Raw genomic sequence first — 26,573 nt, 5'->3', positions numbered from 1 at the left:
TTTCTACTAGGGTATTGTAAATTTGATGATTGCCTTCAAGGCTGCATTTTTTTTCCTTTTTGTGTCATATATTTGTTTTTCTTTGTTTTTAATTAAAGGAATCAAGTAACTCTTTTGGTCCTAATACCTCAAATTCAGGTAAGTAAAATGGGTCAAAAATCCCAGAAAAAAATCTTCCCGATTTAACATTAATATAGCATCCCTGGTGATGTATATAAATACCAGCTCTAGATGTTTAGACTGTCTCTTAAGACACATTGTTACACTGCCTGTTAGTTCCAACTTAGTGGCCAATAAGTATCTCAAATGCAATATGTGCAGAACTAAGCTCATTGTGTCTCCCTCCTTCAAATTGTCCTATTTCTATTGGGGATACTATCACCCTTCAAGACATTCAGACTTACAATCTGAATCACTCCTTGATTTCTTCCTTTCCATTATGTCACATATTATCAACTGTCATTTCAAAAGGACTCTTAACTCATCATCTTTATAACAGCCCATTCTTTCTGCTGATACAGCCACTCCCCTACTTCAGTGTTTCATCTTTAAACTAGACAATTACAACAACCTTTTTAACTGCAATTCTGGAATCTAGTTGCCTCCCCATCTGTAAATCATCCCTTACAGAATCACCCAAATATTTTGCCTAAAGCATATCAAACTGTGCAACTCCTTTCTCAAGACCTTTTATTGACTCCCCATTCTCTCTGGCTTAAAATACAAACTACTCAATTTGGCATTCAAAACCCCAAAATAAGTATTTTAGTCCAACCCAGCTTACAAGGCTTAATTTCACATTATTGTCCTTCACATCCTATACATTTCATCATATTGGCTCAAATTCCTTTAAATACTCCAGATTCTAGAGAAATTTTAGAGCATCAGAAAGACAGAGTAGAACCTTTTCCAGCTGAAGACAACTTAGAAGGTCAGTAGAAAAGGTCTGTGGCACAGAGTGAGAGCTCCAGTGCAATCCCAGCCCTGACTCCAGCCCCAGTCCTGGCACATGCCATTAAAGCAGGGACAGATGTAGGGACCTCTGAATCAGCAACAGTATTGGGGGCTTCCAGACCTCTCAGTCCAGAGACACCAAAGATGACTTGGGAGATCAGCAGAAAAAGGTTTGTCAGTAGGGTGAGAGGTTCTTGTAGCGGTGGCTGCAGCAGCTTCCAGAGGCCACAGCTTATGTTGGAACTGAGGAAGCTGCTTTATCATACTAGATCTTAAAATTATAGTGGAGCAATGATACTCCTAATGGTTCTGAGGTGAAGAAGTGTGCTTCTTATTAGGCCCCTAGAAGGATCTCTGAAAACAGCAGAACAAAACCCCTAAAGCTTGGAATAGTGCATGTTCTACCCTAGAAACAGAGCCCTACCTTAACAAAGAGTAATAGGCTAGGAAAATGAGCAGACAACAAAAAACTTTTCTAGTCATAGAAAGTTACTATGATGACAAAAAAGATCAAAGCACTCACTCAGAAGATAGGTAACAAAGTCAAAGTTCCTAAATCCAAAGCCTCCAAGAAAAATAAGAATTGATCTCAGGCTATGGAAGAGCTCAAAAAGGATTTTGAAAATCAAGTAAGAGAGATAGAGAAGAAATTAAGAAAAGAATTGAAAGAGGTACAAAAGGTCATGAGAAGAAGAATGCCTCAAAAAGCAAAACTGACCAAATGGGAAAGGAAGTCCAAAAGCTCCCTGAGGAAAATAGTTCCTTAAAAATTACAATTGAGTAAATGGAAGCACAAAATTAAAAAAAATAGAAAAAATGTGAAATATCTCATTGGGAAAACAACTGACCTGGAAAATAGACCCAGGAGAGGCAATTTTAAAATTGCTGGTGTACCTGAAGGATCATGATTAAAAAAATGAGCCTGGACATCATCTTTCAAGAAATTATTAAGGAAACCTGTCCTGATATTTTAGAACCAAAGGGAAAATTGCTGTTGTTTTGTCCTTCATTCTTGAAATGACCTCAGGGTGGTAATGCTATGGCATGCAAATGAATTGGATTTAAATTGTGTGTGGTTATCTGCTTGACTTTCCCCTCCAGAACCATCTGAATTCAGTGACTAGATATAGATAAATCTGAAGGGAAATGGCTCTGAATAAAATGGAAGACTTTAGCCATTTTAAGCTAAGGCCTTCAACAGGTCTCACTTTGACTGAGGTTTCACCCATTTAGTGATTAAGACTAGGTAGCAATTGAGGCAAAAAATCTACTCTTTCACCTAATCCTCTCCCCCCCAAAAAAATCTAAATAAATGAATAAATGAATGAAACTGGGAGGGGAATACCCTTAGGGCTTCTGACCAAAACAGTAATGATTGCTATTTATATTTGGATTTCTTTCTGAAATTGCTTTCTGAAAGGATCCCAAAATCAAAACTACCAGGAATATTGTAGTCAAATTCCAGGACTCCAAGATCAAGTAGAAAATGTTGCAAGCATCCAGAAAGAAACAGTACAATATAGTGAAGCCATAGTCAGGATAATACCAGATTTAGAAGCTTCTACATCAAAGAGTCAGAGGGTTTAGAATAAAATATTCCAGAGATCAATCGCACTAGGATTACAACCAAGGATGACCTACCCAGAAAAATTGAGTATAATCCTTCAGAGGGGAGAGTGATATTCAATGAAATAGAGAATTTTCAAGCATTCATGATGAAAAGACCAAATCTGAACAGAAAATCTGATTTTCAAATACAGGACTCAGGAGAAGCAGAAGAAGGTAATCAGAAAAGCATAGTTCCAGATTGTACTACAGAATAGTTGGATTAGTTTCACAACTCTACCAACAATGCATTAGTATTCCAGTTTTCCCAGATTGCCTCCAACATTTATCATTATCTTTTCCCATTATCTTAGCCAATCTGAGAAGTGTGAGGTGGTATCTCAGAGTTGTTTTAGTTTGTATTTCTATAATTAATAGTAATTTAGAGCATTTTTCATATGGTTTTAATTTCATCATCTGAAAATTATTCATATACTTCACCATTTATCAATTGGGAAATAACTTGCATTCTTATACATTTGGCAAAGTTCTTTATATATTTTAGAAATGAGACCTTTATCAGAAACACTGACTGTAAAGATTTTTCCCAGATTTGTATTTCCCTTTAAATCTTATTTCTGTTGGTTTTGTTTGGGCAAATCCTTTGCAATTTAATGTAATCAGTGTTGTCCATTTTGCATTTCATAATGTTCTCAAGTTCTTCTTTGTCATAAATTCCTCCCTTATCAAACATCTGATAGATGTATTATCCCTTGCTCTCCTAATTTGTGAATGGTATTACCATTTATGATCAAATCATGTGCCCATTTTTACCTTATTTCATGATGGGGTGTGAGATGTAGATCTATGTAGACTTTCTGATATATAATTTTCCAGTTTTTTCAGCAATTTTTGTCAAATAGTGAGTTCTTATCCCAGAAGCTGGTATTTGAGTTGTTATCAAATACTAGATCACTGTAGATCTTGATTATTGTGTCATGTATATCTAATCTATTTCACTGAGCTACCACTCTTTTTTATCCAGTACCAAAGGGTTTTGATGACTTGCTTTATAATATAGTTTTAGATCTGGTTATTTCTTTCACTATAAATACATACATACATACATACATACATTTTATATATATATATATATATATATATATATATATATGTAACAAGATAGAAATAGAGATGTAGTAGATTATAAATATCTATAAAGCTAGATTGAAATAGCAGTAGAGATACATATCTATTAACAGAGTATTTGGCACATAGTAGGTGCTTAATAAACACTTCTTGATTGATTGATATTGTATATACAATGTGAATACCTCAAGAGCATGTACTATTTTCCCCCTTTCTCTTAGCATCTCTAGCACCTAACACAGTGCTTGGCACATGATAAGTGCTTAATAAATAAAAATTTAAGCATCTTTACAAAAGTTCTTCTGGATCACTGTGGAAATAACCACTCATAGACATTTTCCAGTTTGGTGTAACTCATTGAATTCTCTTCTCCATCATGTGGTCAATATGGAAAGTAATAAAAATATGGGGAACATGTGATGATCATTGGCTGTTCAGGAAACAGATCTGAGGGACATCATCTGGGTGTCATAAAATCCCATTCCAATCAGTTCTAGGAGAATTATTCAGAAGGTTGGGCACACATGGAAAGAGTGGTAATCCGGTGCTTGATTGGGTTCAGAGTGACAGGAAATGTAATGATGGGACAGCTTCCAGACATGACATCCTTACTCTACTTTTTGAATTCTAAGGTCTGAAGCCTACTGCTTCCACATGGCTCATTAGAAGGACACAACGTAAAATAACCACTTTGAAGGCTTCATCACGACTCACAATGAGGACCAGCCAGCAATAAATATAACAGAAGGCTCTATTTATGGGTCAGTGCCTCTGAGCTAATGACAGAACTTATAGCATGGCACATTCACAATTGGAAAGATTCATTCTTGAGACAAGTGGGACAGACTACTTTTCACACCCAGGAGGAGTCATAATGAGAAATCAGTTGCGCGTACCATGTTTTTGGGCTGGTTATAGATCTAATTAAGAATACAAGCTGTTGTAGCTAACCCTAAAATATACAGGAAGCCAAGGGGAGGAAATCCAATAAATTTTTTCCTCAAATATCCCATACTTTATTGTTGATGCAGGGTCAATGGAGTTGCACAATGTTTTCCTCATTTCAATCCTACAAAGTAGAAGCATTAGAATCATTGTCCCTATTTTGCTATTAAGGAAACAGTCATAGAATGCTGAAGTGATTCCTCAAGGTATCAAAAGCAATAAGAGTAAGTATTAGGATTCAAGCCCTCATTTCCCCCAATGTCAAATCTCCCTCTCTTTTAAACAAAGCATAAAGTTACTAAATCATTAATGACATATTCATCAGAAAATTAAGTCACAGAATCACAAAAGTAGAGGCAATATGGTAGAGTGGAAAAGGTCTGAGATTTGGTATCGGGGATCTGAATTTGAATCCTGCTTCTACAACATAGTTCTTGTATAACTGGGTAAATTGTTAAATCTTTGCGAGTCTCAAACCCTTCTCCCTAAAATGAGGGGACTTAACGAGTTGGGAGTTCTGATGGCCAGCCATCTTGAAATCTATTAAGTTTGTGGATTTTAGAGTGTGAAGGGATCTCAGGAGTCACTGAGTTCTACTCATACTGGAAAACAATTCCCACAGTGCTCCCCTTGCCAAAACGTCATCCAGCTTCTTCTTGTGTGTGTCTATGATGGGTAAGCCCAGTTCCAGTTTGGGACAGCTCAGTTTTTAGAAAGCTATCCTTCCACACTCAGCCTATCCTTATATTTTTGCAGCTTCTACCCAGTGCTCCTTTTTTTTGCTCTTTCAGACCAAAGAGAAGAAGCCAATCACTGTAATGGCCTTTCAAGTGCTTGAAACTAATGCTCAAATGCTCCCCCAGTCCTACCTTTACACTCTTTTCTCCAGACAAAACATTTCTAGTTCTTTTACAAGTGTTCATATGACATGATCTCAAAGCCCTCAATTACCCCAATTATCTTCCTTTAGATATCCGTGAAATAGGTGAGGGAGGGATTAAGCATTTATGTAGCACCCTACCATGTGTCAGACACTGTGCTAAGTGCTTTACAAATATTATATCACTTTATAAGATAATAACTGAAATGAACAGAATACTTCAAGCTTGGTCTTTCCAGAGCATTTTAAAATATAGTCTGAGAAAATGTACCGACATTGTGGCAGAAGAGGTGTACTGTCTTTGAATCACAACCACTTATCATACTGTCTGGAATAGAGCAAGAGCTTAATAAATGCTTTTTGACTTGTTAACTGTCACACACCTTGTCCTAAATATGAGGCAACTCTTAATGGAGCTTAAGATCTCTTTAATTGGCAGGGTAACTTCTATAACTTCTATATTGTTAATTCACATTGTGCTTGTGGTCTACTTAGACCTTCAGATCCTTTATTTTCATCCTTCTATCTATGCTCTGTTCTGCTATATCCTGTTATCACCCTTTCTCCTTCCCTCCATCTTGCATTTAGGAAGTTGATTTTCTTAAAACTAAACTTAAGATTTTATATTTCATCTTATTCTATTCAGCCAATGGTTCAAACTTCCAAGATCATTTTTGGAAACATTGCCCCCAACTTGTTAGCTGGTTTTCCTTCTTTTCTAAGAAAAATGTCTTATTGTTTAATAAGATGCTAAACAACACAATCTTAAGATGAGTTCTTTGAGAGTTTACATGGGAGACTGCCTTCCAAATTTACAATAAACTATGAATCTTATTTCTAGTGCTCCATGATTTCACAATGTCAGAACCCACACACCTATACCGATGTCTAGCCAGGGAAAACTAAGGGAGCAAGAGTGCAGAGAGCATTGGGACTGGAGTCCCATCTTCCCAAGACTCATCTTCCCAAGTTCAAATCTAGCCTCAGACACTTCCTAGCTGTAAAACCCTGGGCAAGTGATTTGACCCTGTCTGCCGTGAGGTTCTTCATCTACAAAATGAACTAGAGAAGAAAATGGCCAACGCTCTAGTGTCTCTGACAAGAAAATCCCGGATGGTCCTGAAGAGTTGGACATGACAGAAATGACCATACAATAACAATAAGTTCTGGCCAGCATGACTCCATCATTTCAATGAGAAGATTGCGATAGACATTGTCACATGCTTGATCGAGTCTAGGTGAATACCTACCATGTGTGCTTGACCTACCAGCTGAAGTGAGGTCATTATGGCAGGAATTCACCTGAAGGAAATTTACCCAGAAGTCTGAGATGTGTACAACTGGAAATTCCAACCAGGGTCCTCTGATCCCAAAATTGTATGTCATTTCCCTGAAATGGACTAACTTTTATTATAAGTAAATTAGTTAAAAATATGATTACTTAGAAAGGGAAGTGAAGGAGCCCAGAGCCATAGAGTAGAGGAGAGCAGAAGGCATTAGTCAAGAGCTCCAACTACCCTACTAGAAAGATTGAAGCCATTCAACAGAATCTCAGGTCTTTGCTTTTAAGCCTTCTTGACAAAATATTCTGCTCTCTTCTTCTCTAGGATGAAAGGAAGGTCAAAAAACTTTCATGGATTTTCCAATTGCTGGAGTGCTGACCCCTAACCCCAGCAGTGTGGAAGGGATAACTATCTGACCTCTCTCCATCTCTCTGACCCTCTATCTGTCATCATCTCTCTCGGTCTGTCTCTATGTCCCTGTTTTTGTCTCTCTCCACCTCATCTCTCTCATTCTCTCTTGGGCTCTTTGCCTCTTTTCTATTTTTCTCTCACTTGTCATATACAAAAGCACGAGCATTCTGACTGCTTCCTATTTGCCCACAGACAAGCTTAGCCTTGGGAAAGCCCTCTTTTTAGTCCACAGTCATATATAGCATTTTTAGCCCAAAATGAACTTCACAAAGGGTAGCGAGGTGGTATAGTGGATAGAGCACCAGCCCTGAAATCAGGAGGACCTGAGTTCAAATGTGACCTAAGACACTTAACACTTCTAGCTGTGTGACTCTGGGCAAGTCACTTAACCCCATATGCCTCAGCAAAAATAAATGAGTTTCACAAAATAGAAGTGGGGAAGTAGCAGTTTTCAGATCATCTTTTAAAGACAAATTCAAAGGACAAAGATCCTGGATTCTTTAGTATTTAATATCCTTGAGAACAAATCACAGGTTTTGCTTTGACTGTATACCCAGTGCTTTACAAAGTGCCTGGAATACAATAAGGCTTAATAAATGCTTGATTTATTGAATGTAGCTACTAGTGAGGATTAATGAAGTTCCTCTGACTTGTAGCAGTTAAGCAGAGGAACTATATCCTTTGCATGGAGTCTCCACCTCCAGCTGAGATAAAGTCATCCTGTCTTTTCTATCTTATTAGAATGGAAGTTCCCTAAGGACAACAACTGTTTAATGTTTTGCCATTGTGCCCCCAGTGCCCACCCTTGTACCTGGTACATGGTAAGTCCTCAGTGGTTGTTGAATAAATCAATGAGGGGGTTGTGGACAGCAAGATAGTATGCAGTGGATCTAAAAGGCTGACCATAAGTCAGGGAAAACTCATCTTCCTCAGTTCAAATCTGACTTCAAATACTTAACTGTGTGACCCTGGGCAAGTCAATTAACCTTATTTGCCTCAGTTTCCTCATCTGTGCAATAAACTGGAGAAGAAAATGGCAACTACTCCAGTATCTTTGCCAAGAAAAGTCCAAACAAAGTCACAAAGAGTCTGACATGGCCGAAATAACTGAACTAAAGGACCTATCAGTTCCTGTCAGAGGCTGTTACTAGGACAAGTATCTGATCATTACCAGCTTCTTCCTGTCCCAATGCATTTAGTCAGCCGATGTCTGCTACCACTGTTTGAGGAAAATGTGATCTATTAAAAGCGTTCTTGGAAATCCATAGCCAGGGACAGAACAGTGGCACTAATGACCCCTGGAGGAGGCAACACACTTCTTTCTGTCTCTTACATTTAGATCATCCTTCTTTGATTCAATGATCAAAGCAGAAGAGGAAAGCATCCTGAAAGCTGGCACAGCAGCTCAGCGGGTACCTGGGCATCTGATCTCTAGCTAGTTAATGCTCTGATGAGCTTGCCATCAAAACCTAATGAAGGCACGCTGAGTGAAATAAGGGGGGCATTGCACCTCTCTGTAGCTCTTCAGAGATCATTTCAACAGGGTCTGTCGAGAACAACTATTTCCTCTCCCCAGAATAAATCAACCTTGAGCCTGTGTCATGGGTGGCCTTTGCCATGTTTAATCAATCAGTACAAGTTTCTTGTGGTAAGCACAGAGCATGTTCTTGGCAGTGGGGATCCAAAGACAAACATGAAAACCTCCTCACCCTCAAGGAGCTCACGTTCCACCAGAAAAGACAGCATGTCCATATGTAAAATAATTCAGTATTTGTTACCTGCCCAGATCATGTAGGATGAAGACATGCATGTGGCTTTGTCATGGACCTGCTTCTGTGAGAAAAAAGCATTATTCATTCATGGACATGCTACATTGGGTAACGCCATCTCAATGGTTGAATAACTAGAACTTTCATTGGCTTTGAAACTACCTGACTAGGACAGTGTCTATTTATCTGTCTGTTTCTATCTTTCTGTCTCTATTTTTCCCTCTCTGTGTCTCTGTCTCTCTTCAGATCATGTATAGGGGCGAAAGACTCATTCATTCATTATAGCATCATACAGCAACTAGGGTTCTCTTCTATACAACTCCTTAGGCTCTATGGCTCTGAGACAAGAGAGTTGGGCTTTGGGCTTTTGTTTATTCTTTTCAGTTTTAGGAGTTGTATCCTGCTTTCTAGAGCCTCCAAGTTGGGGTGACAAAATGGGCCATATTTTCTAGAGCCCCCACACCAGGGTGATTAAAATATCCTGCTTTCCAGAGCCCCCAAGTTGGGGTAACAAAACATACCATTCTTTCTAGAGCCCCCATGCTGGGGTGATTAAAATATACTGGCTTCATGGAGAAGTGATGACCTGGAAGCTCAAACCAAATAGTCCAGGGTTCCAAGCTGGAGGTGACCCACCAGTCCAATGGGAAATCCTGAAAATCTGAGGTTCCAGGACAAAAGCCCAAGGGAAACTTTGGATTTGGAACTTATTTAATATATTTAATGTCAGAACTGAGTGAGGTAGTTGATCTAATGCCTCGAATGAAAGACTAAGATGGTATGGGGATTGGAGAGATTAAACTTCCTGGTATTAAGGGAAAATGTTTATACATTTGTTTCTCCAATCTTTGAAACAAATTTTCCTTTGTAAAAGCCAATTTGACTTTTAAGTGGTTAAATGAAACTGGAGGAAGCAGTTTGGTTGGGACTTTAGCCAATGGAAAACATTTTTTACATTATAAAAATATCAAAGAACCCTAGTGTCAGGCTATGGGATCGAGGATAATCATCTTTACATAAAAATGTACAAGACACTTACAAAGCAAAGCCAAAGCTAGTTTAAATGGGAAGGTGCTCACAGCTGACAGATGCAAGAAAGGACTCCAAAAGAAGTCAGTTCTCAAATGAGTTTTGAAGGAAGTCATAGATATTAAAAAGAAGAGGTAAGATGAGAACATTCTAGGGATAGAGAACAGTGAATAAGTACAAAAAAGAAAAAAACAAATAGAAATGAAGGCTGGAATATTAGGGGGGATTAGAAAGTAAAGCAATATGCTTGGGTTTTCAAGGAAATGAAGGAAAGTTATGAATGAGGACTCTGGAAAAAGTAGTAAAGGGTCTTCTTAGAGAATGATGAGACTATTTATTTAATATATATCCTTACTCCCTAGGATTTTTTTTTCTTTAAGTTTTTCTTTAAAAAAATAATATGGAGGGATAAACTGTTCTTGAAAAGGATATCTTAATATTCATTAACAAGTGTACTTTACAATGTAGCCTATGGGGTAAGTATAAAAATAGATATCTATTCATTACTTCAATAGTTTGCTGTATAATTTCCCCAAACCAATCACTCCAATAATGTCAATTGCTTTGTGCTTGTGATTCATTTCTTTATTTTTTCTTTCATTTATTCAGCAAAGATTTCTAAAGTAGACCCAAAGCTTGCAGTTACAATACAGTTGGACAGATTATATTTAACCAACAGCAGAAAGGTAGAATGGACAGCATATTAACTCCTCAGAGAGCCTAGTTTTGAATCTCAGCTCTGCTCCTTGCTGCCCGTGTGACTTGAAGAAAATGTCTTTATCTTATAGGGCCCCAATTTTCCATGGATAAGGTGAGGATGTTAGGCTCTGAAATTCATTCCAGCTCTAAATCTTGGCATCTCATCACCCTATCCAACTGTATGTCCATGTTATCTCTTTAAATTCCACCGAGGAGCCCTTGTCTCAAGGATAGCAAAATACCTCATGGGCCATCTATAGACCACATGCTTTCTGTCCACAGTACCCTGTACTATACTTCATGTACTTAGGCTCTTTCCTTTCCTATTTGTAGCTTCTGATATGTTGAAGACTAATGTTTTATGGAGTTTTTTTTAGGGAGTGCTTTGATCCATTGACACCAGCCTCCTTGTAGCTCCATGAACAAGACACTATCTCTTAGTTCTGAGTATTTTTTCTGGCTGTCCCTTATGCTTGAAGTACTCTCTTTCCCCAACATTACCTGTTAAAGTTCATGGCTTCTTTTAAGTCATAACTAAAATCCCATTTCTTACAGGATATCTCTCCCAAGTCTTCTTAAGTCTATCTTCCCTCTTTTAATTATTTCTTATTTATCCTATAGATAACTTCTTTATACACATCGGTTGGCATGTGTTCTCCTGGACAGAAAGCTTGAGGGTGGAGACTCTTTCTCTCTTTTTATGGCTTAGTACAATGTCTGGTGTGCAGTAGGTGCTTAATAAACTGATTATTTATTGAGTATATAAGAAAAAAATTATTAATACCATCATGATAGCTCAGAGCCCCCAGTTTAGAAAACTAATATTCAGAAACAGGTTTGACACCTCTTTGTTGTAATTTAAAGTTTTATGTATTTCTAACTAATCCAGAACCTCTTTATTCTTAAATCAAAATCAAGATATAAGAAATATTGAGGTAAAGGAAAGAAACAGATCATGTTATATTCTCTATTATTGAACAAGCATCATGAGGGAGAAGTTGGAGAAACATCAGGTACTTCTGTCGAAGGGTATTCTCTTCAGTCCCTAAAGACCTAAGTACAATGGATAACATCAGGCTGTGTTCTCTATTCTGAGATACTTACATCTATCATACTCTAACCAGATTTTTTATTTCTCTGATGTAGTTCACTTTCTCATTTATTACTTTTTCATTTCTTTTTGCAGTTATTGTTCCTGGATTACTAATGCTTTCCAGCTTTCCTTTTTATCTTCCAGGTAGGGCTGGGTATGACACTTACTCACTGCTACTTTGTTAGATTTACAAATGTTGTACGGAGACCTCTGTTCTGCTCCTGGCATTTGTCCCGGAGTTGTCAGGCAGTAAACAGCATATCAACTGCTCCTCAGCCCTTCTGAAATCATACTGACTCTCAGGTAGATGACTTTTCCCCCCACCAAGTATAGGAGTAACCTATTAAAGCAACTCCTGGCAAGAATGTTGTTGGCAATGAGTGAAAGGGAGAGGAGACCCTCTTGTGACTGTCACATCTCCAGCCTTCTAGAGATAGACAATGGAGGTAGCCTTGAACTTCTTCTTTTCATATAACCTGGAAAATTTCAGTCAGTTTTTGTATGAGCAATGAACTTCCTCCCCATCTGATCACAAGGTGGTCAGAAAAATCAATACAAGGACACTACCAAGATCTCTCTTAAGAACTTTAGAATTGATTGCATGACATGGGACACACTGGCAGAACATTGCCCAGTACGCCATGCCCTTATCAAAGAAAGTGCTGTGCTTTATGAACAAAGCAAAATTGAATTAACTCAGAAGAAATGTGAGATGAGTAAAGTTAGAGAGTCCATCTCAAATGTTCAAAGGGCTATTTGTGTCTGACCTGTGGCAGACCAGTCTATGTTGGTCTCCTCTCAAGTACAACTTTTCAGGGTTTCAGCCCTCTAGAAATATATGTAAAAATAAGATCTCATGTATACCATGAGAATTGAATAAAATTCTCAAAAGAAAAAAAAAGGAATGAGTTTTCTTAAGATACATCTTTCTTCACTGGAAATGTCTGAGTAGAGGTTTGCCAGGAATATATGGAATGTATTCTAATTCAGGTATGGGTTAGACTAAATGGTCTCCAAAATTTTCAGATTTGATTTGATCTGTGTCTTTCAAGAAAAAATAAAGAGTGTTGCCATTGGATCAATGGTCTTGCTGAATCTTCAGCACTTTTAAATCACATGAGATCCTTTAATTCCCATAGATATTTTGTTTTGTTGTCATACATATTAATTTTTTTCTTCTTTTCTTTTTTTTTCTTTTATATATTTTTTCCCTTTGATGTTAAAGCCACACTAAATTTATTGGGCCCAGGCTTTAAATATAAATCTAAATTTATAAGCCAAGCCAGCTAGGTGGTGCAGTGGATAAAGCACTAGCCTTTAAGTCAAGATGATCTGAGTTCAAATCTGGTCTCAGACACTTAACACGTTCTAGTTGTGTGACTCTGGGCAAGTCACTTAACCCCAATTGCCTCAGCAAGAAAAAAAATCAATCCATTAATTAATTAATAAATCTATCTGATTGCACTTTTGGCCTCTGAAACTTCTATCACACTTGGAAATTATGGCTATTGTGCTATCTCTGTAGGGAGGGAGAATAGGTCAGGGAGCAGAAGGGAGGCAAAGAGGCTAGCTGATATTATTTGGCAAGGAGGCTAGCTGATATTGTTTTTTTCTGGTTTCATAATGAAACTGTTAGGAAAGCCACTGATTCTTATGACACCATTTGGGGTTTGTTTGAATGGATTTTTTTTTTTTTGCAAAACCAATGAATCTCAGAAACCTACAAAAGCCACTGACCCTGTTTGTTATTATGATTTTCCCACATGGGGTCAGAAGACAATCCACATGAACTACTAAAAATATCATGAGAACTGTTTTGGTTCCCTCCAAAATTTTTCTTGGTGATGTTGGATTGAAGCTCAGCTTTTTCAATGCAGATGTGGGGATATTGATTCATAGATTTTGGAAATTTCTACTAAATATGGAGTAATGAAGGGCCAATCTGTCAAATTCTGGTATATGGACTATTTCAGCAGGCAGTCAATAAACATTTATTATTATGTAGGAAGGGAGAAGACTATGAAGGGCTTTAAAATGCAAATAGAGGATTTTCTACTTGATAAGCAAGGGAATAAAGATCCCCTCAGTCTTACTAAGCAGAAAAGTTTCATAGTTGGACTCATTTAGTTGGCAGCTGAGTAGAAGATGGGTTGAAGCAAATGAGGCAAGGACCCTAATCAATGGACTATTACAATTATTTAGGAGTGAGGGGGTGAGATCCTGCACCAGGGTGACAGTGATGGGATCAGAAAGAAGGGAATATATATGAGAAATGATGAAAAAGTAGACTTGGCAATCATTTGGATATGTAAGATGAGAAGGGATCAGGAGTTGAAGATGATATTTAAGTTTCAACCCTGTGATATGTACAATGATGAAATCTTAAAGATCAATGGTACGTTCGAAAGAGTGGGGAGAGCAGGAATGATGAATTCTGGTTTGGACATGTTGAATTTTAGATGCCAATGAAATATCCGATTAAAGATTTTCAAATGGTAGTTGTCAATGTGATTCTGGAAATCAGGAAATAAATATGGGACTCATCTGTAAAGAGATAATCATTGAATTCATGAGATCTGATGATATAAAAAATGAGACAACATAAAGTTGCAGGAGAAGGGGATCGAGGACAGACCCCTGGAGGAAACTCATAATTATAGAATGTGAGCTAGATGAAGATCCAGCAGAGGAAATTGAAAAATCAGATACATAGGAGGAAACCCAAGAAAGAACAGGGTCATGAAAAACTTAGAGAAAAAGAGAGAATCCAGGATGCGGGTGATTAACTGTGTCAAAAGCTGTAGAGATCACAAAGAAAAAGGATTGTAGAGGAAAAAAACTTTCGATTTGGTGACATTGGAGAGAGTAATTTCAGTTGAATGATGAGGTTGGCCAATGGCAGAGGATTAAGAGAATTGGAAGAAAAGAAGGGAAACAAATGATTATAAATGATCTTCTAAAGGAGTTTAGTCAGAAAAATGAAGAGAGAAATAGGATGATATCTTTGGAAGTGGGAAAGAATTGAATATAGGTATAAGTTTTCTCAGAATGGGGAGACATGGGAATATTTGTAGGAATCAGGGAAGTACCTGTTAGACAGAGATTGGAGATTTAATTATATTGTAAAGAATAAAAAACAGCAGAGGGAGATCAGAGAAATCCCTTATGAGAACTGGTACTTATTCTAAAGTCTTGAATTGATCTAAGGATTCCACAAGGCTGAGGAGAAAAGGGAAGACTCAGAAGCAGAAAGTCTATATGGAGTTTAGAGTTTACAGTAAAGCTAGTACCCCTGTTCCTGTGCCAAATCTAGTCATTTTGCAAGTAAACTAAGAATCATTATTTTATAATGCTGAATTAACCTTACTCCCACAGATTCAATTACCATTTCTATGCAGATGAATATAAAACCCTCTGCTCTGCCTTGCCCATTTTCCTGAGTCCCAATCCCACACTTAAAACTACGTGTTCAAAAAATTCCCTGGATATTGTTTCAGCCTTTCAAAATCAATATCAACAAGTAAACTCACGATCTTCCCTCTAAAATATATACTTCTCTGAAGTCTCTTTTTCTGTTCAAGAGGCCACATTTCTGCCAATGATTTAAGCTCTCAACTTCAAAATCATCTTTTATTTCTTTTCTCCCTTACTCATCACATCCTATCATTTTCCACATACTTCATTTCTGGCACTGCATCATTTCTGAGTCATCCATGTACTTGTCAATTTATTTTCAAGAGCTCAAGTCAGTGTAGAAATGAGAAAAGACAGAGTATAGATGTATACTATTAAGGAAAAATCCATCCCACCCCTACCTTCTTTATCTATTGTTAAGAATGGCTTCAAAGGGAATCTATAATTCTTCCTGGATATTTAACAGATTTAGAAAGTAGCCTGACTTAGGATATGTTGTTATATATATTACATATGTTAAGAAAACGATCTGGAAACTGTGATCCAGGAAATATGGAAGGATTATAATGGATTTTGAGAGTACATTACAATAAGACTGAGATATTAAAACAACAGATCCGATGAATGTGAGTTTATAGTTTGTCATTCAACTGATATTTTTAATTGAGAAAAAGAGTGAGATCTTCAGATTGAGAGGCACTGTGTGACTAGGCATCTGTAACTGGCTCAATAAGTCACTTAGCATGATCATGTCCCGATAGATCGGTATTGGAATTGTTGAGTAAAGAGACCCATAGAATCCCAGATCTTTCCATGATTTTTCTCCTTTATTGGGATGGACATGTGTTTGTACATAAGTATAAGATTTGTGAAATGACTGCTACTTTCCACAAAGCACATACCAATATGCAATGACTAATGATGGAAGATGAAAATCCTTTGGTTTCTGTGTTTTGCGTTTTCTTGTTTTGGTAGTCGAGTTGGTAAAGTGGGGAGGCAAGTATTCAGTTATATGGAATTGAGATGCCCATCAATTTGGGAATGGTGGAACAAGGTGTGGTATATGAATGTATGGATTGTTATTGGGTTTTAAGAAATGATGAGCGGGTTAATTTCAGAAAAGCTTGGAGAGATTTACAAGAACTCATGCTGAGTGAAATGAGTGGAACCAGGAGAATACCGTACATAGTACACAGCAACACTGTGTGGTGATCAACTAGGACTTAGCTCTTCTCAGCAAAGCAATGATTCAAGACAATTTCAAAGGCTTCGTGATGGAAAATGTTATTCATATCCAGAGAAAAAAAATTATAGAGTCTGCATGCAGGTCAAAGTAAACCATTTTCAATTTATTTTTTGTAGTTTTTTTTTCTTTTACAAACTGCATTTTTATGCAAACTTTTTTCCTTCACAATATGACTGATATAAAAATATGATTTATCTGTTTGCACATATATAACCTACATCAATGTTTATCATTTCAGGGAAGGGCAAGGGAGAGAGGAAGGGAGAAATTTTGGATCTCAAAATTTTATAAAATGCATGGTAAAAATTGTCTTCATGCGTAATTAAAAAAAATAAAATATAATTTCAAAAAATAAAATGCCATCTCCTTCATGAAGCCCTGCCTGCTTCTACAACAGTTAGAGTACTCCTTAGAAGATGCTTATAGTTATTTTATTAAATTATGTTTTGTATACAGAAAGAACATTGTGTTCTGTTTATGCTTATAAATGTAAATCTTTTCTCCCTCCTTAGGCATAAGCTCCATGAGGCCGGAGATGATTTCACTTTTGTCTTTGTATCCTCTGCACTTAATACAGTATCTGGCATTTAGTCATTTCTAAATCTGTGCCTGTTGATTATTATAATCTCCTCCCTTCTGATCTCTAATGCTTGGTTACTTCCCTACTCTAATTCAATATTTTTTTTGTTTGTGTGTGTAAATACTTGTAAAGTAATTTTTAAAAATTAATCCCAAGTATGATTATGTCATTTATCTACTTGGAAACCTTCAACGAATTTCCATTACCTGGGAATAAAATAGGAAATTATAAATATCAAAACACACATGTGTGCATATATATATACATATGTTTGTATCTAGCTGTATGCACACATACACATGTTTGTATGTATAGAAATTTATTTTATATATTATTTATGTATATGTATATACAATATATATATCATATATATTTACATATATATATACAAAACACCTACACATGTACACATATATGAAAGAGCCCTTGAAATGCTTGTATACATGGATTAAAAGTCTTTCCCAGAATCACAGAACCAGCCACAGCAAGAGATAAACCTGAGTCTTTTCTGCATCAGAGGCCAAGCTCTAACCATTGCACTATGCTCCCTTATCATTAGCCTACAAATCCTTCAGAAGAATTTTCACAGTGAAATTCCACCTGATTTCTTCCGAAATAGGTTTCAAGCTTCTTTTTGGAAAAGCCTAATGTCCCACTGTTGACATCCCATTTTTAGTAGTGATTTATCTTGCTTTAATCTAGAATATGAATATAAACAATATTTTGCTAACCAATTTACTCCTTTACACAAATGACTCCAGTGTTAGGGTTTGTGCATAGTTTTCCTCTAAAACTCTACCTTAAATTTTCTTTTTCCTTGGATCTATTCCTCCTCAACTCACTTGCATTCATTAAATCTTTTTATTGTATTAAGTTCATTTATTAATACACCTTGCTTTATGAATCATGTTGAGAGAGAAAAATCAGAGCAAAAGGGAAAATCATGGGAGAGATTAAAAAACAAACAAACAAACAAAAAGAAATAAACATAGCATGTGTTGATTTACATTCAGTCTCCTTATTTCTTTTTCTGGCTGCAGATGGCATTCCCTGTCCAAAGTCTATTGGTACCACTTTGGATCACTGAACCACCGAGCAGAACCAAGGTTTTCATAGTTGAAATGTTAGAATGACATATGACATAGAATGACATAACTTCTAACTAGAACTAATTTCTAACTATTTAGTCATTTCTAACTAACAACATTCTTGCTGTTACTGTGTACAATGTATTCCTGGTTCTTCTTGTTTCTCTCAGCATCAGGTCATGTGAATCTTTCTATAATCATCTTGTTTATCATTTTTATAGAACAATAATATCCCATTACCTTCATGTACCACAACTTGTTTAGACATTCCCCAGCTGATGGGCATCCACTCCTTTTCCAATTATTTGCTACAGAACTGCTACAAACAATTTTGTGCATGTGAGTCATTTTCCATCATGATTTCCTTGGGATAAAAACCCAGTAATGTCACAGTGCATGCACAATTTTATAACTCTTTGGGCATTGTTCCAGATTGCTCTCTAGAATGGTTAGATCAGTTCATGATTCCACTAACAATGCATTAGTGTCCCAGTTTTCCCACATCCCCTCCAACATTTATCATTATCTTTTCCTGTCATCTTAGCCAATCTGAGTGGTGTGAGGTAGTACCTCAGAGTTGTTTTAATTTGCATTTCTCTAATCAATAGTGATTCAGAGTATTTTTCCATATAACTCTAAATGACTTTAATTTCATCATCTGAAAATTGTCTTCATATCCTTTGACCATTTATGAATTGGGGCATGACTTATATTCTTATAAATAATTAATTAAATCTTCTTTTCGGGACTATTTTTCTGTGTGGAAATAATCATAAAACTTCCATCAACAGAGAAAAATGATTACTGAAAACATTTATCCTTTTCATTCCTATTGGATCTCATTTTAGCAAGCTCCATGACCCCAAGAAACCCCAACTTTTATGTTTAATTAGTTTTCTTCTAGAGATCATGGATCATAGGAAAAACCTCATAGTGGTGGGACTACAAATCTTAGTGGGTATAATGATGCTACTACATAATAGCAGTGTCAGTAGTCAAGTATATGACTTACTCAGAAAGATCTGCATTCACAAATATCCCTCTCTGAGCCTCAGTTTCTATATTTTTATAATGGGGTTAATTATGTTTGTTATTAGCCTTGAGGAGTATAAGCTTATTCCAGGGGTGGAGTCATATAAAAATATTAAAAGATAGAAATGAACGAGCAAGTCCCCACCTTTCTATTCTTGGTCTATCATTTTTTCCCTTGGAAAGGACATCCATCCTATGAGTTTCCTCTTATAGAATCCTAGGTTAACAATACAATCTTTTTTTACTATGTGCCATAAAAGGCAAGGATTTTGAGAAATAGGGAATTCCCAGTGGGCCAACCTAGCTTTGGTTTTGTGACTCTCCTGCTTATGTTACTACTCCATCCAAAGCTGAGCACAGCAAAGAAGGAAAGGACAGATCTGGCAGCCACGGTGGTTGTGTGCAAGACTTTGTAGCATGGCAGGAAAAGTGAGTTATATTGCATTAAAGGGATAAATACAAGCCTAGAAGTTTTCATGACTCAGTAACAGTTCTCTAACTGCATTTCAAGAAATCCCGTTCCATTAAAACAAATCATTTAATCTCTATGAAGAAGATTCAGCTGGCAGTGTTTTTCCTAAGATAGGATTGAGTTTCACAATAGAGATGAGATTTTCTTCTTTTAATAATTTTCAAAAATACACCACTTCTTACTCCTAGATCTATATAGAAATTAAAGCCCAGACACTATATCTATAATCTTAGTAGAACTTTGTCACGGAGAATAATTTTGTCCTATATAGTTTGAATGCCTGCTGCTGAAGAGTGGGTCATCCTACAACCATTGGGAAAGTTCATTCAAATTCTTTGAATTTAGCTTTTGATATAATAAATAAATATCATATATTGGTCCTGATATGTACTATATCCCAAGATTGTTAATTATGCAACAGCCTGCTTCTCTGTGAGTTGCAAACAAAAAAGGAAACAATTTAGGTGTGGATATCTACCACTTCAGCAGCATAAGTAAGTTATAGGTAGCACTCATCACCTGCATGTACCCCAGTATCACCCAGTTATTCTTCATGTTGTTTCTGTGAGATTTAAGAGAATGAACTTGTATGAAGGGCTCATAAATAATAAACTCAGAAATATTCATCTGGAACAGAGAAGAGAGTCCAAAGAAGTCATCATACACATGAGGAAACTGAGGCTGTAGGAAGTTTGATAACTTGCCTATGTGGTCACAGAGTAACAAAATGGATTTGAACGGTGGTCCTCCGACTTCCCAAAGAGGGCTCTTTCTATGGTACCACCATTCCTGTTTTACAGTGTCCAACTTGCGACAGGTTTGAGTGCTACATTTGCCCTTATCTCACCTCAGATTTTCAATTTAGCTCTTGAGATATCCAGGAGAGGAGAGTTTTTGAGAACGAAAAGTGAAATCATTGGGAAATTGTATGTCTTTTACAGAAATTGACTTTAAGTTATATTTACTAGAAAATGTTTCCTAAAGCAAAGATGACCTTCCTAGCATTAGAAGAAGAGCTCATTTCAAATTATTTTCCAAGAATAGAATAAAAGTTATGTATATTTAAAGACATTCAAGTTAAAATGTTCTAGGGGGGGAAGGGATGTAATCTGCAAGAAAAAAAAATGGGTCAACATTTTCATTTCAATGACAACCATTTCCATAAAATGATTTGAAGCAAACAATTAAATACCTTACACATCAAAATCCCCTTTGAATAGCCTGAACAATCAATTATTAATTTTTATTTTAATAAATTAGGATAGAGTTTATTCACAAAGGCTTTTGTAATCCATTGACACTCATCACCACATTACACACACATTCCCTCAGCTCTTCTGCCTCTCCTTACCTCTTTGTTAGTCCTGTCTGCCTGGACTAAGGTCCCGTTCAAGCATGGCTCTACATAATGGAGTTCTTCATTATACTGGAAAGGGAAGAAACAAAAACAGAAGGGACATTTATTTCAGGGCCTTGAAAGGAGCAGTTCAATTTAACAATTTAGAGTCACATACCCATGTACATGTGTAGAAGATGAAATAGTAACAGTGCAATCACAAGACTCAATTCATTAAAACTATGAACTTTCTCTTGGTTTGAATAAATAGTGGAGGTTGCATTTTTTTTTGTATTGGAAGGGAAAGTTACTGAAGTGCCAAGATATAGGTGAGTTCAGAATCCATGCAGTTTAGCTAATCACCCAACAGGGACAACTCTAAATGCATGGAGCTTTAATGAAACTGGTTGACAGCAAACCTCCCAGGTAGGGATCTGGATAGAATTACAGATCCAGAGCCCAGACCCTTCCAGCTCCAACTCCCTCTGCTTCATTTGAACAAAACTGACAAACATTCAAATTAAGCCACACACTTGGAGGAGGTGGTTGTAGAGGGGGGTAGCTAGAGAGGGACTTAGGATGATGAAATAATGGACTTTGGTCATCATGATTGAAAATACATTCTAAAACTGTCACACAGAGAAATATTAGCATGGAAAACTCCCCAATACATAGCTCCTGCCTGCCATTCTATTATCCATCTCCAAGTCTATTTTGTATCCTGTCTCCCCTGTCTCCAGCACATCGCCTTCTTACCTGCCTCCACCCCTTAGAATCTTTAGCCCATTTGAAAGGGTAGCTGACCTACCACCTTATAAATGAGGTCTTTCCAAATTTCTCTTGGTTTTTAGAAGATTTTGCTCTTGAACAATATTTTGTTTTCCTTTCATTTCCCCATATATGTATTATATCCCTCTAATGAGAATGTAAGCTCTCTGAAGACAGGGACACATTGGCATTATCTCAATATCCCCAGCCCAGTCCCTGGTGCAGAACATTTGCTTAATAAAGTGCTGAATTCAAGTTGTTGAACATGGTAAAAACATTATGAGTCAACACCCAACTAAATGGCAAGGCTCAAATTCTGAGACTTAATGAACCTCCCCCTTTGCTCTTTCAATGACAACAGTTCCATGACACTTTCAGGCTATTAATCTTATTCAACTGGTGAAAATTTTTATTGTTGTTGTTGTGGTGGTTCTTGTTTTAATCAATATACTAGAAATGACATATACCAAGATGGCCAGGACTAAAAAAGTTAGAGCAAAGAAAAGTTAGTTTTTTTTTCAGAAAAGATATTTTAACTTGTTAATTTAAATAGCTAATAGATCAGAGGTTTTGAAAAAAGTTAAGTTAGTCTCCCTCAAAATATATCTGCAATCACAGGCACATGAAGGATTCTATTCACCTTTCTGTACACTTATCCCACTCAACTTTGCATCGAGCTCAGATACACGGTCGAATTCAGATACATGGCCACTTACTAAGATACTTATATCTTAGTTGAATACTGGAGTAATAATATTTGTCTGGCAAAACAAACAATATATCCCCATCAAAATTTGCTTAACCAAAGGAGAAATCAGCTCTCAGAACATCTTTCATTATTACTAACATTTTTTTTTACTTCTTGAAGGTCACAAGAGTTCTACCTTAAAAGATGTCAGCTCCCCATAATCCTCACTTGCACAAAGACAAGTTTTGCTCCCTCAAAAGGGAGTAAAGGAATAAATAACCACAAAGTATGACAAGAAATTGTATTCTGACAAAAAGAATAGAATTTCTTTTAAAAAGACAAAGTTTTAGCATAATGAGAAAATATCATGAATTCCAAAAATTTGAAGATATATTAAGAAAAAACAGATTACTATCAATTATCTCAGAAATAAGCCTAGAACTATCACAAAACACACAAAAATGGAGGAATCAGCATTAAGAAAAATAGAGAACTAGCAACAAGAAGGAAGATTGAAAGAGATGTCACCAGTTTAAAAAAAAAGGCAAGCCAATAATAAAAACTCCAAAAGCATGACTTATAACTGGAAAATTGAAGTAAAAACATGTATTTATTGAGGAGTAGAGGCATTTCAGTAACAAACAAAATAGAGAAATGGAAGAAGAAATAGCAAAAATCAAATAAACAACTTAACTTGAACAAGATTTCATTCCATCCAAAATAATGCTATTAGAACTAGGGTACATGACTTGGACAGAAAATGTAAGAAGGCCAGCTTCTCACAGAAACCTAAAAAATACAGGGTCAGTTAGATGGTATGGTGGATAAAGCACCAGCACTGCAGTCTAGAGGACTTGAGTTTAAATCTGCCCCTAGAAACTTAATATTTCCTAGCTTTGTGACCCTGGGCAAGTCATTAAACCCCAATTGCTTTGCCCCTCCCCCCCAAAAGGAAAAAAAAAACAAATGTTTAACTATATTTCACCAATCTCAGGATTCTCAGGGTTTTGTTTTGGTTTTTTTAGGATTCTTGAAATTATGGGATCGTTTAAAAATCCATAGATTCTATGAGATGACAAAAGAGATTGCATTTTTTCCAGACTAGTTATCCTCACTGCCAGAGCTTAAATGGTAAGACAAATTATTTTATAATAAGCTAAGGAAAAAAAATCTAACAAGGAATAACAATTCCAATGATACTAAATTTTTAATTCAAAACAAGGGTATATATAGCACAGTGAAAAAAACAAGATAAATTGGAAGTATAAAATATAAAACAAAAATAATTATATAGCCATTCTAAGAATCTCTAGAGAAGAAACCATACTTTTTCTTGTACAAATTAATCACTCCAAAATAATTTATTGGGCTGCACTGTCTTTATAAATGCTTTAATAGGCAAATGAAACCAGAAGAAAAACCCCATCAGGTAAATTCTAAGATGGGGAGGACTTGAAGAGTGGGTATATTTAAAAATTTTTAAATAATGAATGACTAAATTATTTTAGCATCAATAATCAACAGAGAACAACAATAGTACAATTGTGGGGTCCTTTTAATGAATAACATTCTACAAGTCATTGCAATGACAAGTAGAAGAGACAATGCAGCAAAAGAAAGAAAAGAATGAGAAGAATGAATAGAAGGCTGGTCAAGTCTGCCTAGGATCTGGGATATTAAATAGAAATTCAGCAAAAAAAAAAATCCTAGCAACTTTTCTTGATATGAATATTTATTTAGGGATATGATATGAAATTATACAATAACAGCCAAACAAGACAGGTGTGATTTAGAGGTCTCCGAAAGTTTCTGGTGCAGCTGCAGAATAGTAAGAGTTACAGAAATTATATCAGATAAAACATAGTGACTATTTTTAAAGCAAAAATTATATAAATTGCAAAAAATTTGGAGAGGAAAAACAATTATTATAGGACAGTGACACCTGATGAACACAATAGGATACATCAGGAAGAATTTCAAAGAATTATTTCAATGAAATGCTCAAAATCAACTAATTATAATCTCTCTCTTTCTCTTTCTCTCTTTTATACACACACACACACACACACACACACAAACACAAATGGCAAAATGAATTTCTAATCTCAATGTGAATATTCCATATGTAATAAGAAAGATTAAGAAAGTAATCTTTAAAAATGAAAAGAAAATTGATAACATTAATTTCTTAAAAATTATGAATAAATGGAGAAAAGTGGGAAAATACATTTATATTGTTTGACATAAAAAACATCTTTTAATGGAGAGAAATCCTCAAAAGATACTGACCAAAAAAGAGGTTGAAATAATATTTGAATTGCTAAATTATACATAATTGGTTCATTTTAGAAACCATGAAGACAATAAGATTAATAACCACAACAAATAGCTTTTTTAAAGATGCATAAAATCTATAGTTACAGCAATCAATGAGAAGATAAAGGAAATCAAATTATCAAATCAAGTCTAAAAAGGAAGAAAAATTAATGGTGAATATTTTGCTTCAATAATATACTAGTATAGGTAGTTCTATATTAACTATACAAAATAAAGAGCAAATTTGATAAATTCTGTCTCTTTATAGTGCAAAACAAGACATAGATTTCTATGAAATCAGAGAGAAGAATTGATTCAGGGGCAGCTAGTGGGTAGAGCATCAGCCCTGAAGTCAAGAGGATCTGAGTTCAAATCCAGACTCAGACACTTAAAACTTCCTAGCTCTGTGACTCTGGGCAAGTCACTTAACCCCAGTTGCCTCAGCCAAAAAAAAGGGGGGGATAAACTAATTCTGCTATTGACATATTGTAATAAAAATCACACCAGAGAAATGTCCAAGAAAACACTCTCAGATATTTAAAGGACATGCAATCCCAATGCTAGAGAATGATCTATCTCATCGTATTCTATAAGATGGAAACAATTGTAATTCCCAAATTAATAAATAATAAAGCATACAATGAGAAATATAAAGCAACAAAATTGTCAAATATTTACCCCATATTAAATTAAATCCTGACAAGTAGGCTGCAACATATTTTCATCTGGCTTGTCCATCTCATTCCTCATTTGAAAAAAAAAAAAGTCTCTCCAAAGTGAAGGATGATCCTTGGCCTTTTCTCAATCCTCCTCCTGACTGCCCTGTCCATAGTCTTTGGAAACATCCAATTGTTTTTCTTTCTGAATACTTTCTGTAGAGAGGGACCATACTTTTTAAAATGCAGTCCAGGATCTTAGCCCTCTTTTTTTTTTTCTTTGCTACATCACACAGATGACTTATGTTGACTTTGAAATTCAGTAAAAATCAATAAAACCCTCAGATCAATTGATGATAAACCATGCATTTCCATCTTGTGAAGTTGATTTTTTTAAACCCAAGTACAAGATTTTGCATTTATTCCCATGCAATTTCATCTCATTAGATACAGCCCAATGTCCTATTCTGTCAAGGTCCCTTTTGTGGATGCTGCTATCTCATGAGTTAGCATAAGAAACTTTCCCTCTGAAATCTCTAAAGCCATTGCAGTCAGATGCAAACACTAAAAATTACCAAGAAGGAGAAAAAAGGAGCATTATCCACAAAACAAAACATAGCTTTGTAGGGCAACATAGTGGATAAAAGACGGAGTCGGAAAACTGTAGACAGTATGAGGGTGTTCAAGTTCCACACTTAAATTCTGTTACCATGGACAAATTAACTTAATCTTCCTCACCCTCAAATTACACATCTCTCAAATGGGTAAAATGATGTCTGGAGCCCTATAAGCTAGAGTTATTATGAAATTAAAAAACAATAATGAATTCAAAAATGTACGTTAAAATAATAGCAAATAAAAATTACAATAAAAATATAAAAGCATACTATTAGATCATTTCAGGGCCATACTTTGCTGAACTTCATTGTACCAGTTGAGAAGAATAAGAACAATGATGACTATGGCCGGCATAAACATTTCTTTTTTGCTAAGATTTAACAATGGCATAAAAATTTTAAATGCTATTTTAATCGATGTTACCACATAGAATATTCATGATTTCTAAAATACATCAAATGAAAAGATTTGAAAATACAGAGATTTGGCAGACATATGATCCCTGTCATTCTGTGTGCAATTGGAGATGTATCAATCCCAAGCATTTATTAAGTACCTACTATATGCTAGAAGCTCACCATGTGAGGTGCCGTAGATATGAC

General features: G+C 35.9%; 1 protein-coding gene across 5 annotated transcripts in view; it reads right to left on the bottom strand.

Annotated features, from left to right (window-relative positions):
- The window catches only part of CACNA2D3 (calcium voltage-gated channel auxiliary subunit alpha2delta 3), a 1,010,949-nt gene that overhangs the window by 519,727 nt on the left and 464,649 nt on the right, over positions 1 to 26,573 (bottom strand). For all 5 annotated transcript variants that reach the window (XM_031952127.1, XM_031952119.1, XM_031952106.1 and 2 more), the window contains one exon: positions 20,941 to 21,015. In XM_031952127.1, coding sequence (XP_031807987.1) covers positions 20,941 to 21,015 — 75 coding nt within the window. The remainder of the gene's footprint in view (positions 1 to 20,940; positions 21,016 to 26,573) is intronic.

This window comes from Sarcophilus harrisii, chromosome 1 (assembly GCF_902635505.1).
Source record: "Sarcophilus harrisii chromosome 1, mSarHar1.11, whole genome shotgun sequence".
NCBI lineage: Eukaryota > Metazoa > Chordata > Mammalia > Dasyuromorphia > Dasyuridae > Sarcophilus > Sarcophilus harrisii.
The sequence above is the reverse complement of the archived record's forward strand: the minus strand, read 5'-3'. Positions and strand labels throughout refer to the sequence as shown.